Here is a 15,784-nt window from a genome sequence, read left to right on the forward strand (position 1 = left end):
TTGATAGATGTGAAAATTACCGAACTATCAGTTTAATAAGTCACAGCTGCAAAATACTAACGCGAATTCTTTACAGAAGAATGGAAAAACTAGTAGAAGCCGACCTCGGGGAAGATCAGTTTGGAGTCCGTAGAAATGTTGGAACACGTGAGGCAATACTGACCCTACGACTCATCTTAGAAGATAGATTAAGGAAAGGTAAAACTACGTTTCTAGCATATGTAGACTTAGAGAAAGCTTTTGACAATGTTCACTGGAATAGTCTCTTTCAAATTCTGAAGGTGGCAGGGGTAAAATACAGGGAGCGAAAGGCTATTTACAATTTGTTCAGAAACCAGATGGCAGTTATAAGAGTCGAGGGGCATGAAAGGGAAGCAGTGGTTGGGAAGGGAGTGAGACAGGGCTGTAGCCTATCCCCGATGTTATTCAATCTGTATATTGAGCAAGCAGTGAAGGAAACAAAAGAAAAATTCGGAGTAGGTATTAAAATCCATGGAGAAGAAATAAAAACTTTGTGGTTCGCCGATGACATTGTAATTGTATCAGAGACAGCAAAGGACTTGGAAGAGCAGTTGAACGGAATGGATAGTGTCTTGAAAGGAGGATATAAGATGAACATCAACAAAAGCAAAACGAGGATAATGGAATGTAGTCGAATTAAGTCGGGTGATGCTGAGGGAATTAGATTAGGAAATAAGACACTTAAAGTAGTAAAGGAGTTCTGCTATTTGGGGAGCAAAATAACTGATGATGGTCGAAGTAGAGAGGATATAAAATGTAGACTTGCAATGGCAAGGAAAGCGTTTCTGATGAAGAGAAATTTGTTAACATCGAGTATATATTTAAGTGTCAGGAAGTCATTTCTGAAAGTATTTGTATGGAGAGTAGCCATGTATGGAAGTGAAACATGGACGATAAATAGTTTCAACAAGAAGAGAATAGAAGCTTTTGAAAAGTGGTGCTACAGAAGAATGCTGAAGATTAGATGGGTAGATCACATAACTAATGGGGACGTATTGAATAGGATTGGGGAGAAGAGAAGTTTGTGGCACAACTTGACAAGAAGAAGGGATCGGTTGATAGGACATGTTCTGAGGCGTCAAGGGATCACCAATTTGGTATTGGAGGGCAGCGTGGAGGGTAAAAATCGTAGAGGGAGACCAAGAGATGAATACACTAAGCAGATTCAGAAGGATGTAGGTTGCGATAGGTATTGGGAGATGAAGAGGCTTGCACAGGATAGAGTAGCATGGAGAGCTGCATCAAACCAGACTCAGGACTGAAGACCAAAACAACAACATCGATTCATATCCAGGTGCCGGAGAAACGTGGTGGCGCCTTAATTACCTTGATGGATAGTTTTTGAATTCAATTTGTAAGCGTTGCGCAGTTTTGTATGAACATGTTGGTTTTATGAGTCTGCTTCAGACTTCATATTAACTACGAAGGCCTTTATAGGCCCTCATTGTGTCTCCTGCATTAGCAGACGATAAAACATGATTTAGGCTGTAACATTGAAATAGATGTCTGCAGGTGTGGCCGGGCGGTTCTAGGTGCTTCAGTCTGGAACCGTGCGACGGCTACGGTCGCAGGTTCGAATCCTGCCTCGGGTATGTATGTGTGTGATGTCCTTAGGTTAGTTAGGTTTAAGTAGTTCTAAGTTCTAGGGGACTGATGATCTCAGATGTTAAGTCCCATAGTGTTCAGAGCCAATTGAATCATTTGAAATAGATAAGGAAAAGTAAGAGACACGTTTGTCTTTAATCTAGATTTTTGTTGTGCTTCTGGTAGAGGATACGTTGAACATTTTCGAAAGGTAAATGAGGACTTCCGACTGCACGTCATTGTAAAATGTATCCAAAGATTATATGTGCACACATATAAAAACCAATTTAAAAAAAATAACAACTTGATAACTTTATGCGTAAGCTAAAATACACCCCAAGAGTCTAACTTCATTCACCCAGACGACACAGTCTTATGAAAGCGGACGAATCTGTTTCAAGTACCCTGTAGTTTTCGTGATCCATCATCATGAAGAAATAGTGAAAAGCAATTTCTTTTTTATTCAAGAATGGCTTCATGACATCTGGAGGATTTATGACAATTATTCAGCTTCGATTGTAATGAATCATCATCAGGATCAATATCTCCTTCCGAAAGAAACACATGAAATCCCGCGGTGATTCAGTTCAGAGTATGATACTACACCACTTACAGCATAGTAGCATACTGATCTCGCATTGCCCATTGGTCTCCAATGAATAGATGCGTTAATTTCGTAACGACATTCATGTCTTATTGATGACTCATTAAGAATCTAAATCGGTTAACTGTCGCAATCAACCAAATGCGATTAATGAATTAGTCAGAACAAAATTATTTTATTCAAACAGATTGGCTACTTCTTGAAACGAGGTAAGAGGTGCCGAGTTACCTGGTGGTCGCCACCCCCGCCGCCGCCGCCGCCACCGCCGCCGCCCACGAGCTTCTTGAGGCCGATGACGGTGGAGAGCACGAGCGCCACCTTGGCGACGAGCAGCGCCTTGCCCGCCAGCAGCGCGATCTTGCCCATGGCCACCTGCAGGAACATGCCCGCCATTGCCGCCCCTGCCGCCAGCAGCATGCCGCCGTACTTGTCCTTCTTCTTGCCCCTGCCTGCAAACAGCGGCCCAGAGCGTCACCTCAGTAGCACCGTCTTTAGGCTCTAACACAAACTACTGTACAGAGGAGAATTAGGTCACTAATATTGGAGTATTGTCTGTGGTTTCTGGGCTGGTGTAATTGGTAGTTTGGATTACACGTGTCTACACGGAAAATGATCCCACTTTTGTGCACAAATGAATGATTGAACTGGTGGTCAGCACTTTCAGCTTTTATGTTCCTATACACAATAGAGCTATGATTTAGGTAGAAAAAATACACATTGAAAAGCCAAAGAAACTGGTTTTTCTGGCTAATATCGTGTAGTGTCCTCGCGAGAACGCAGTAGTTCCGCAACACGAGGTGGCATGGACTTCACTAATGTCAGAAGTAGTGCTGGAAGGAAATGACACCACGAATCCTGCAGGGCAGTACACAAACACGTAAGAGCACCAGGGGTGGAGATTTCGCAACAGCACGTAGCAAGGCATCCCAGATATGCACAATAATGTTAATGTCTGGGGAGTTTGGTAGTCAGCGGACGTCTTTAAACTCAGAGGAGTGTTTCTGAAACCACTCTGTGGCAATTCTGGACGTGTGGGGTGTCGCATTCTACTGCTAAACTGCCCACGTCTTTCGAAATGCACAATGGACATGAATGGATGCAGGTCGTCAGACAGAATCCTTACGTACGTGTCACCTGTCAGAGTCGTATCTAGACGAATCGGGGGTCCCATATCACTCTAACTGTACATACCCCACAGCATTGCAGAGAGCTGACAACAGCTTAACAGTTGCCAGCTGACATGCGAGGCCTATGGATTCATGATGTTGTCTTCATACCCGTACACGTCCATCCACTCGATACAATCTGGAACAAGACTCGTCCTACCAGGCAACATGTTTCCAGTCATCAACAGTTCAATGACGGTGTTGACGGCCCCAGGCAAGGCGTAAGTCTTTGTGCCTTGCGTCATGAATGGTACGTGAGTGGACCTTCGGCTCCAAAAGCCCATATCGATGATGTTTCGTTGAATGGTTTGCACTCTGACACTTGTTGATGGCCTAGCATTGAAATCTGCAGCAATTTGTGGAAGGGCTGCACTTCTGTCACGTTGAACGATGGGTCCCGTTCTTGAAGTATCTTTTACCTGCCGTAGCGATGTCTGAGATTTCATGTTTTATCCGATCCCTGATATTAACAGTACACTCGGGAAATGGTCTTACGGGAAAATCCCCACTTCATGGGTACTTGGGAAATGCTGTGTCCTATCGCTCGTGCGCCGACTACAACACCACCTTCAAACTCAGTTAAATCTTGATAACTTTCCATGTAGCAGCAGTAACCGATTTGACAACTGTACCAAACACTTTTTCTCTTATATAGGCGTTCCCGACCGCAGCTGCCGTATTCTGCGTGTTTACATATCTCTGTATTTGAATACGCATGCCTGTACCAGTTTCTTTAGCGCTTCAGTGTATTATACATGCACTCACTGCTACTTAAAAAATTTGGAAAGAACTTTGTGTCATTCGATATTGCGTTGTTCTGCACACCATTTTTATTGCATTTGCATAGTGGAATATGTACTCAAAAACGTATTCTTTTTCCATCTTGTATCCTAATAAATACAAAGGAACTGCATAGGCCGCCGACGTGCTTTAGCGGTTGGTAATAATTCACATATTGAAAACCACAAACATAAGCAACGACTGTAACAATTTCACATTAAATTCTATAGTATTTTCCGTGCTCGACTCTTTTAACGATTTTCTTGCCTGCATGTAGCATTGAGGTCGAATTCTCGTTAGGGTCCATTTCTTTCCTGCAAGTAAATCATGGTTTACGAGTATTATATATATATATATATATATATATATATATATATACTCCTGGAAATTGAAATAAGAACACCGTGAATTCATTGTCCCAGGAAGGGGAAACTTTATTGACACATTCCTGGGGTCAGATACATCACATGATCACACTGACAGAACCACAGGCACATAGACACAGGCAACAGAGCATGCACAATGTCGGCACTAGTACAGTGTATATCCACCTTTCGCAGCAATGCACGCTGCTATTCTCCAATGGAGACGATCGTAGAGATGCTGGATGTAGTCCTGTGGAACGGCTTGCCACGCCATTTCCACCTGGCGCCTCAATTGGACCAGCGTTCGTGCTGGACGTGCAGACCGCGTGAGACGACGCTTCATCCAGTCCCAAACATGCTCAATGGGGGACAGATCCGGAGATCTTGCTGGCCAGGGTAGTTGACTTACACCATCTATAGCACGTTGGGTGGCACGGGATACATGCGGACGTGCATTGTCCTGTTGGAACAGCAAGTTCCCTTGCCGGTCTAGGAATGGTAGAACGATGGGTTCGATGACGGTTTGGATGTACCGTGCACTATTCAGTGTTTCCTCGACGATCACCAGTGGTGTACGGCCAGTGTAGGAGATCGCTCCCCACACCATGATGCCGGGTGTTGGCCCTGTGTGCCTCGGTCGTATGCAGTCCTGATTGTGGCGCTCACCTGCACGGCGCCAAACACGCATACGACCATCATTGGCACCAAGGCAGAAGCGACTCTCATCGCTGAAGACGACACGTCACCATTCGTCCCTCCATTCACGCCTGTCGCGACACCACTGGAGGCGGGCTGCACGATGTTGGGGCGTGAGCGGAAGACAGCCTAACGGTGTGCGGGACCGTAGCCCAGCTTCATGGAGACGGTTGCGAATGGTCCTCGCCGATACCCCAGGAGCAACAGTGTCCCTAATTTGCTGGGAAGTGGCGGTGCGGTCCCCTACGGCACTGCGTAGGATCCTAAGGTCTTGGCGTGCATCCGTGCGTCGCTGCGGTCCGGTCCCAGGTCGACGGGCACGTGCACCTTCCGCCGACCACTGGCGACAACATCGATGTACTGTGGAGACCTCGCGCCCCACGTGTTGAGCAATTCGGCGGTACGTCCACCCGGCCTCCCGCATGCCCACTATACGCCCTCGCTCAAAGTCCGTCAACTGCACATACGGTTCACGTCCACGCTGTCGCGGCATGCTACCAGTGTTAAAGACTGCGCTGGAGCTCCGTATGCCACGGCAAACTGGCTGACACTGACGGCGGCGGTGCACAAATGCTGCGCAGCTAGCGCCATTCGACGGCCAACACCGCGGTTCCTGGTGTGTCCGCTGTGCCGTGCGTGTGATCATTGCTTGTACAGCCCTCTCGCAGTGTCCGGAGCAAGTATGGTGGGTCTGACACACCGGTGTCAATGTGTTCTTTTTTCCATTTCCAGGAGTGTATATATATATATATAGTCTGCGCCCGCGAGCTCGGCTCGCGAAATGTCGGGTACGGCCTTTCTGCCATACATTCCCAGAGTGACGGACAGAATCGGCCGTATATTGCGCAAACATGGCGTAAAGACGATTTTCAAACCGACAAGGAAGATCAAAGAGTGTCTTAGATCGGCGAAGGAGAAAAGAGACCCACTTGCAATGTCGGGAATATACCGTATACCATGCACATGCGGGAAAGTTTATGTCGGAATGACTGGACGATCCATCAACACCAGGATCAAAGAGCATAAGCGACATTGCAGGTTGGGGCAGGTGGAGAAATCGGCCGTGGCAGAGCACGCACTGAATGAGACCGACCACGTAATAAAATTCGCCGACACGGAAGTTCTGGCTGTAGAGAAGCACTATCACACGCGCTTGTTCAGAGAAGCTGTAGAAATACAAATACACGCGAACAGTTTGAACACGAAAGAGGAAAGCCTTAAGGTAAACGGATCCTGGCTTCCCGTACTGCAGCGGACGACCGTCGCAGGTAGCAAGAGGAGAACCGCACCGGAAATGACCGCAGAGAAGCCCTCGGACGTCGGCGCGCCAGGTACATATAGTCTGCGCCCGCGTGCTCGGCTCCAGTTTACCACCGGCAATGGAGGGTGAAGCTTTGACATTGCCAGCCACTCGTGCTGGCGAAACGTCAGAAAAATCATTAGATGAACGTCGGCCGAAGAACCCGAGACAGAAGCCAATAGGCAGTTTGTCATCAAGTGGCCACGAAAGCCTTAACAATTTTGTATTACGCCTCTACGGGGAGGAGATTTGCAGATTGTACCGACGCCTTGACCAACGACGGAAGAAGAAGGCGCGACTGATGTCCTCTCTCGCCTTCCTGTCACGGTGCCGAGATGAGTGTGCTACACCGAAGTTCTTGAGATGTAAGTGCCTATTCACCACCTCCCGAGCACATCGTATCTACGACAGAATGGAACGAGCTTTTCTTCGTGAGCGAATACATACAACACGGAGAGACTTGGCAAGAACGGATCAGGAACTTCTGGACATTTTCTATCAACTAAGTAGCAGAATGCATCGAGACGACTGGGACAAGATCGACAGCATCACTCACAGGAGCATGCAGAACGAACTCGAGCGCTGCACCGAGCGACAGAAGAAAAAGTTTGAAAGATGCCGGAAGCAGACCGACAAGGCGATTCCCGGCATGTCACACACAGTGGTCAACCTCACTGAACGACAATTGACCGAAGAGGAAGTGTCTGTTCTTCAAAAAGGAGGGAATTTCGCTATCATCCCGAGATCTATACCTATGGAGGATATCATTGCCAACACCGAAGCAGCCATTCGGACCCTTCCTTGTGAAAGGGCAGAGGAAATACGCACGGAAACAGCCAGGATACTGCGCCGAGCAAAACCACCAGATTACAACCTGAAGAAAGAAGAGGTACAAGCCATTAAGAATCTCAACGCCGACAAGAGTTTATTGGTACTGCCTGCCGATAAGGGGAATGCGACCGTCGTAATGAAGACCGAAGATTATGAGCAAAAGATCCGAGACCTATTAGATCCGACGACGTACCGAAAACTAAGCGCAGATCCGACGCAGCGTATCACACGGAATACGAATCGATTAATCAAGGCGTCTTCTCTGCCGGCGGACATACAGAGAAACCTGCGCAACACAGAAGCCCTACCACCTCGGCTGTATGGATTACCCAAGATCCATAAGAACAACGTTCCACTGAGACCGATCGTCAGCGCTCCTGGATCACCGACATATAAACTGGCAAAACACTTGGCCTCTCTGCTCCAGCCATACGTGGGGAAGACCGACACATACATTAAGGACTCAGGACATTTCATTGAGAAGCTGAAGAAACTGAAACTTGCACCAAACGACATCTTGGTCAGCTTTGATGTTGTTTCGTTATTTACGAAAGTGCCACTCAGTGACGCTCTGGAGCACATCGGTTCCATTTTCCCGCAGGACATCAGAAAGCTCTTCCATGCATGTCTCACCACGACCTATTTCACGTGGAATGGAGATTTCTACGAACAGCTGGAAGGCGTCGCCATGGGTAGTCCTCTCAGTCCAGTGGTGGCCAACTTCTTCATGGAACAATTCGAAGCACAGGCACTGGACTCGGCGACTTGCAAACCTAAGATGTGGTACAGGTACGTCGATGATACTTTCGTGGTGTGGAGCCATGGTGAAGAACAGCTCGGTGACTTCCTAAGACACTTGAACAGCCTCCATGCCAACAAACATTTACCATGAAAGTAGAAAAGGACAAGAAACTGCCATTTCTAGATGTGCTGGTCACAAGGGACGGCGAAAACCTGGGCCACAGCGTGTATCGAAAACCGACACACACGGACCGATACCTGCACAAACGGTCAAACCACCACCCGAGCCAGAAAAGAGGCATGTTTAGTACGCTCGTAACGAGAGCAAGACGCATATGTGAGCCGCAACACCGCAAACGAGAAATGCAACACCTGGAAACTGTCTTGAGGAGCAATGGGTACTCCACAAATTATATTAGAAGTGTAACAGAGCCAAACACTCGACGAAGTAAGGAACCAGAAAAAGAAATGTCGGATACGGCCTTTCTGCCATACATTCCCAGAGTGACGGACAGAATCGGCCGTATATTGCGCAAACATGGCGTAAAGACGATTTTCAAACCGACAAGGAAGATCAAAGAGTTTCTTAGAACGGCGAAGGAGAAAAGAGACCCACTTGCAATGACAGGAATATACCGTATACCATGCACATGCGGAAAAGTTTATGTCGGAATGACTGGACGATCCATCAACACCAGGATCAAAGAGCATAAGCGACATTGCAGGTTGGGGCAGGTGGAGAAATCGGCCGTGGCAGAGCACGCACTGAATGAGACCGACCACGTAATAAAATTCGCCGACACGGAAGTTCTGGCTGTAGAGAAGCACTATCACACGCGCTTGTTCAGAGAAGCTGTAGAAATACAAAAACACGCGAACAGTTTGAACAAGAAAGAGGAAAGCGTTAAGGTAAACGGATCCTGGCTTCACGTACTGCAGCGAACGACCGTCGCAGGTAGCAAGAGGAGAACCGCACCGGAAATGACCGCAGAGAAGCCCTCGGACGTTGGCGCGCCAGGTACATATAGTCTGCGCCCGCGAGCGCAGCTCCAGTTCACCACCGGCAATGGAGGGTGAAGCTTTGACATTGCCAGCCACTCGTGCTGGCGAAACGTCAGAAAAATCATTATATGAACGTCGGCCGAAGAACCCGAGACAGAAGCCAATAGGCAGTTTGTCAACAAGTGGCCGCGAAAGCCTTAACAATTTTGTAGATATGTGTGTGTGTGCGTGTGTGTGTGTGTGTGTGTGTGTGTGTGTGTGTGTGTATGTATGTGCCACAACTCTTCCCAATACTCTGGACCAATTTCAACCAAACTTGGTACACTATTCCCGTATTGTGTGGCAACATTCCCCTACCTATCATACTTGAGATGTTATGAAGTTGTAAGCAATTAGATTCGTGAAAAACTGCCGCATAATATATAACCTTTCAATTTATTACTTTTGTGCCACTAACTCTAATTCCAATAAATTAAGCGAACAGTATACACATATGCAGGTAAATGCTCCTACAAATTTATATAAGGATACCAAATATATTTAAGGAGAGTAGACATCATAGACACTGAGATGCGTGTGAAACTGGCGCATTGTACGTGACGTTTACATTTATCTCTTCCTTGCCACTGCGGCTCTCACCACAAGATTTGATGACACTATCCACATATGCCACTGAATGTACTCACACAAGTATATCAATGTACAACTCATAGTTCAAGAGACAAAGTGTCATAAACTGAGATCTGTGAAAAAATGCCGCATCATGCATGAAGTCTTAATACAGTTATTCTTCACAGCTAACATACTTCAACTGTAGAGTCAACTTAAGGAAATACTTGACACCTGGTATCGCCTTTGACAACTTCCAACTGCCAAGCGCAAACGGCTGTAGGAGGAAACAATCGTCATCTGTGGAGCGATGAAGAGACGTTGCCATAGAGACGCTTACAAAAACGCTTTGTAGATAAGTGAAGCAGCTGCGTGCAGCGTCCAGAAACCGTCCGGGATATTACGCTACAAACACAGTCCATAAAGTTGGTGAAATGAATACCAAGGTAATGCCCGGTTTGTCAGTTAGTATGTAATAACTATAATAATTTTTCATTTATCCTATACTATTATGACGTCACAGTTCAGAAATCTATTTATTGAGATTGATTACTTACGTATGTGCCATTTAAAGGTAATAATAGGTAGAGTAAACTTTACTGATTTAGGATTTATGCCTGTTTCATTTAAATTAATTCGTTGTAGCTATGCAGGACGTGACGCACTGGAGCCATTTCTCTTTTTTATAGTTTAATATCTTTTAATTAAAATGTAAGAAACGGATGAGTGAGAAAATGAATAACAAACGACAGGAGAGATATTTGGATAAAATGTCAACAAACTCTGTTGTCGTGAATTGTCAACAGTGTCATACATTACTAGGGCAGGTATCGACTGCGGTCGATGTCTTCGCTCCAAACAGTTTAGATTCTCAAGTACTGTCTAAATGAAACTTTCACAATCAACACCGGTGGCTGTTGACGAAACGAATGCAATACATCATGGATATTGCTTTTGTTATTACCATGAGTGAAATGGAAGATGTGTTCATGTAAGGATGAATTCAAGAATAATCCCCATTACACGTTAGCCACTGCTTAAATTCGAAATAAAAATGATAGGCAGTGATCTGTTCTACCAACGGCCTTGTCAAAGAGGACGGACGAGTGGACAGCGACAAGGGCACTCTCTCACCCTTGGGGTAAGAAACAGGCTCTAATAAACAGGAGACTGTTATGAAAAATTACATAAAGATGCAGAGGGCAACAGAAACCGCTGCACTAAAGACAGATGATGTTTTACATACAACCGTGCGTCGAATAACAATTGAAAGAGTAACATTCTACATGTCGGAGAGTGCAATATTAAAAATCTGAAAGAGGTAGGGAAGTAAGAAAATCTGCGAAAGGAAATGTAAAGTTGAAATCTACGGGGTGCTTTCAATAAGTAATGCAACACTCATTTTTCTCAGCCATTTTCGGTTGAAACAATACTAAATTAGATGTGGGGTATTGCGGAATATTCCCCCTTCAACCCCTATAGTTTCAAGGAGTTCCGAAGTGTGGCAGCGCTATACATACCCTTCAAAATAGCGTTTGTAGCGGAGGTGCATTCCGAGCAGAGAGCTGTCATTGAGTGTCTGTTGGCGGAAAAACAGAGCATCACAAATATTCATAGGCGCTTGCAGAATGTCTACGGAGACCTGGCAGTGAACGAAAGTACGGTGAGTCATTGGGCAAAGGGTCTGTCACCATCGCAAAAAGGTCGCACAGACCTGTACGATCTTCCTTACGCCAGCCAGTCGCACACAGCTGTGACTCCGTCCGCAGCTCGTGGTCTAGTGGCTAGCGTTGCTGCCTCGGGATCACGGGTTCCCGGGTTCGATTCTCGGTCGTTTTTCGTGACAGTGGCAAAGTTGGGACTTTGTACGGACGCTGATGACCGCGCAGTTGAGCACCCCACACACCAAACATCATCATCATCATCATCTGTGATTCTTGCAGTGCTGTGCTCGGGAAACCGAAGAAATGACTTCAACATGCTCGTCACCACAAAAATGCAAACGAATTTCTCCTTCTCCAAGAAAACGCAAGGCCTCACACAAGTCTGCGCACTCAAGAGGAGCTCACAAAACTTCATTTGACTGTTCTTCGTCGTCCACACTACAGGCCGCATCTCGCACCTTCCGACTTACAACTGTTTGGCCCAACCAAGGACAGACTGCGGGAGAAGCAGTGCGTGACTGATGGAGAGGTTACTGATGCAGCAAGGCGCTAGCTCCGATGTCCACCAGTAGAGAAATACCACGCGGGCATGCAGACCCCCACAATAAAATGGCGTAAGGCCGTCACATTGACCGAAGATTATGTTGAAAAAAGGGTTTTGTAGCCAAAGCATAGGGAATAATATAGTGTATCAGACTTCTGAATAAAACTACCCTGCTTTCTGAAAAAGATAGGTTGCATTTCTTATTGAACGCCTCCCATATATAGAGCGTGGTCCAAGAAGCGAATAGGAAATAAGCTGATGATTTCTGGTAGAACGAATATGGGGTAATGACACCAGCAGTAGAAACTGGTGTACTGGAGGTAGGACTCGTCATGAGTAAGACTGTAGATTAGTGAGTGAGTTCGAACAATTCAGTAATGCGATTGTTCTCGTATCAATCGACAGCCATCTAACTCCAACAACAATAATTCAGGTATACAGATGGACGTACACAAAGAGCATATGAGGGAACTGAACATGTAACTCAGTATGTACACTGAGATGATAATATTATAATAAAGCCGCAACAGACAGTTTAGTTGAAGAAGAATAACCGTCTTGAAAGAGGCCAACCACAGAAGTTGGACTAACAAACGTAGATATACGGAAAGTAACTGCGAAGATACCTTGGGTAACAGAAGATATATTGCAATAGATCTACGTAATAAGAAAGTATAAAAATTCTGGGGAAAATGCAGTAATGAAAGTGAATAAAGTAATTAGAAAATTTAGGAAAGCCAAGGCGAAATGCCTACACCAAAAGTGTTAAAAAATAGAAAAATATATGGTCGTCGAAACGACAGATCGGCATAACAAAGTCAAAAGAAGTTTCCGCGTAATTAAAGGCGGCGATATTAAGAATGAAGGAGGAATTCCATCCTTAAACGTAGCGGAGACAGTGTATAGGTGGATAGAGAAAGGAGGAGTAGGAAATTTCTGCTCATGTGATAGAAGGAAAAAGGGAAGTCGATTTAGAAGCCATAGGACATTCAGGGACCGCCTGTAAAGTAACAGGTGCCCCTTTAAGCCCCTTAAGGCAAACCATAAGCAACATAATAATATAAAAAGATCAAACTACTTGCTTCAGTTTCCTAAACTGGAAGATGTGTGTAATATTCAAATTTTGACCTTGTACCGAAGAGTAGCTACAGTAACACTATCCTTCTCTTGTGTATATAAGTGGTCCCTAGCCAAAGAGCTATCCGAAACACTTCACCCTATCTACCTACCACCAACAGAACCCGAGTATGAGACCCGTAAAAATCCCGTTTTTACTCGTGGCCTTTTGGTATAGTGCTGTCGAACGCGCAACAAGTGGTGCATACTGTCGCATGCATATCTGTACTTGTCACCACACTTATATGTAGAGGAATAATTTTTTGTAGTAAAAAATGATTAAATATTGCCCACATTTTTCCAAGGCTATTTCGACTACGCAGCAGACGTTTCGCTGAAAAAACCCTTTCACATTCTTCATATTCTTTGAGCTCTGAGGGAACACCTTCGTGGCCGTCGACTTATTTAGGAGGAGCAGACGTGCGCCTGAGTACCATCATGGTTCAATAGCCAGCCGAAAACATTCCATGAAGGCTTTGGCCGCGTTTGTAAACGTTGAGCAGTGCTGATACTGATGCTGGATAAATAATTCATAATCGCTGGATGTGACGTGTTTCTTACGTGTTTCGTGTATACTCATCTGGAGAATATTAAGTCACGAAGAAGGCTGTATGGGATCGTGTAAATACGACCATTCCAAAATGTAACGTCTTGCTCCATATTGGGAGAAATGAAGGGCTTATTTCAATAGTGGTACAAGTCCACTTTTGCACATTCTCAGATACAGAGTCCTAAAGTTAAATGAGCGCTGAAAAATCTGCAGTTAAGATACCAGAAATATTCAAGTATACATACTTATCAACTGCAGATTATTCAGCGCTCATTTATCTTTAGGACTCTGTATCTCAGAATGAACAAAAATGGACTTGTACTACTATTGAAATAAGCCCTTCAAATGTTCTAATAGTAATGGTGATTCTTTTGAAATAATAAACAGTTAACTTAGTATTCTTCCATATGTCTCATTTTCGTGTGACGACCCCTTATATTTGACGTTGCACAAAAATGCAATTGAGCGCCATCTCCCGCAGCCGCTTGGCATGTTATCAGCTACTTGACACTTGTAGAAGAAAGGCCTGGAAAGCAGAACAGGCATCATGGGTAATCTGTTGCGATGTCAGTAGTCGCATTGACCCTCTAGGAACAAAAGAGTGGCTACTATGTATGCCTTGAGAAAAATGCATATAGTGCTAGTATACTACATTCTTCAGTCAAAATTATTTGGTGTGATACGTTATAACATGTAGATTCAAAATATGTAAGCGGTAAACTTCCATCACTAATCATTGTTTGCTGAAAATTCTATTTCCCCTATAGAGGCGGCCACTTGACTCCATCCTCCCGCATACGTGTTTTTTCGTGCTTCTCGTTTTGATGTTCATGACAGTGTGGCGTGAAGAACTTCATCAAAGAAGTCTTCGCACTGAAGCGCAAAACAACTACTTTAGGTCGTTGTCAAGCTCTAAATTAAGGCTTCTCACGCGACACTTAGAAGTTGCTTATCTCACCAGTATATACATGAAAGGTTCAGCCTATAGTTAATTTCCAGAATGACAAAATTTTGTGGCGTCCATGAACGCTGATGTGGTAGCACCGAATCACACACTGTCCCTTGTTCAGAAAGTACTAAACGCACATTAAGAGCAGGTTAGTAATGGAACTTTGTGGCAGATTTAAACTGTGTGCCAGACCGAGAGTCGTACTTGGGACGTCTGCCTACGGCGGGCAAGTGCTCTACTGTCTGAGCTACCGCAGCACGAGTCGCAACCCGTGCTCACAGGTTTACTTCTGCCAGTACTTCATCTCCTACCTTCCAACCGTCACAGAGGCTCTGCTACGAAACGTGGAGGACTAGCACGTAGATGAAGTACTGGCACAAGTAACGCTGTGAAGACGGACTGTGAGTCGCGCTTGGGTAGCTCAGCTGATACAGAAATTGCCCGCGAAAGGAAAATATCCCGAGTTCGAGTCTCAGAACGGCATACAGTTTTAACCCGCTAGGATGTTTCATATCAGTATACACTTTGCACGTTAATGGTGTTTACATAAATCCCAAAAACCTGCTGTTGCCTCCAATATCAGTGCTGAGCTGACAAAGCAGTATCTGCATGGTTTGCACACGATTCGGATAGGATGCAAAGTACTCCGCAGCTACGGATAGTATGAAAAGGGATTCTGGTGAAAGCGGGGGCGTACCTTCAAAGACGCTCGCCGGTAGAGTGATCTGCAGGGCGCGCGATCGCAACAGGCGGTCAGCGCTCTGCACCAGCAGGGCGTCGACCCGCGCCTGCTTCTGGTCTAGATCCCGCGGTAGCTGCTCCTCCAGCTGAGCCTCGGTGTCTGGAGGCGGCGGCGCGTCTGAGGCCTCGGATTCTGCGTCCGCCGGGTCCGGAGCCAGCGACAGGTAGCTGGTGAGCGGCAGTGGGCCGGCCGCGGTCCTCGCGCGCTCCAGCGTCCACAGCGCCTTCAGCTTGAGGCACAACCATAGGTCGGAGTGGCGGCTGCATTCCGACACCACCTGCATACACCGACACACCACTCTCCTCAATCCATTTGTTAGGAAACATTATAGATACAGTTTTCCGCAGTGATTCGACGGGTTCCAGACGTTTGTAAAGGGCAATGCATTTTCGAGGTGCCACTTCGTCACAATGACAACAACTTGGCCATTGTAATCTGTTGTATTTTTTTATTAATTCTTTTATTCTCTAGATAGAGTGGGATGTTTGTCTTATGACCCGTGGTAGATACTTTCCATCGA

At 45.7% G+C, this 15,784-nt stretch overlaps 1 protein-coding gene across 1 annotated transcript in view; it reads right to left on the bottom strand.

The window, feature by feature from the left end:
* LOC124606366 overlaps positions 1-15,784 on the bottom strand; it is a 53,821-nt gene that overhangs the window by 4,996 nt on the left and 33,041 nt on the right. The window contains exons 2-3 of the mRNA XM_047138349.1: positions 15,220-15,541; positions 2,438-2,658 (exon numbers count right to left, since the gene is read on the bottom strand). Of these exons, the coding sequence (XP_046994305.1) occupies positions 2,438-2,658; positions 15,220-15,541 (543 nt within the window). The remainder of the gene's footprint in view (positions 1-2,437; positions 2,659-15,219; positions 15,542-15,784) is intronic.

Source organism: Schistocerca americana, chromosome 3 (assembly GCF_021461395.2).
Source record: "Schistocerca americana isolate TAMUIC-IGC-003095 chromosome 3, iqSchAmer2.1, whole genome shotgun sequence".
Classification (NCBI taxonomy): Eukaryota; Metazoa; Arthropoda; class Insecta; order Orthoptera; family Acrididae; genus Schistocerca; species Schistocerca americana.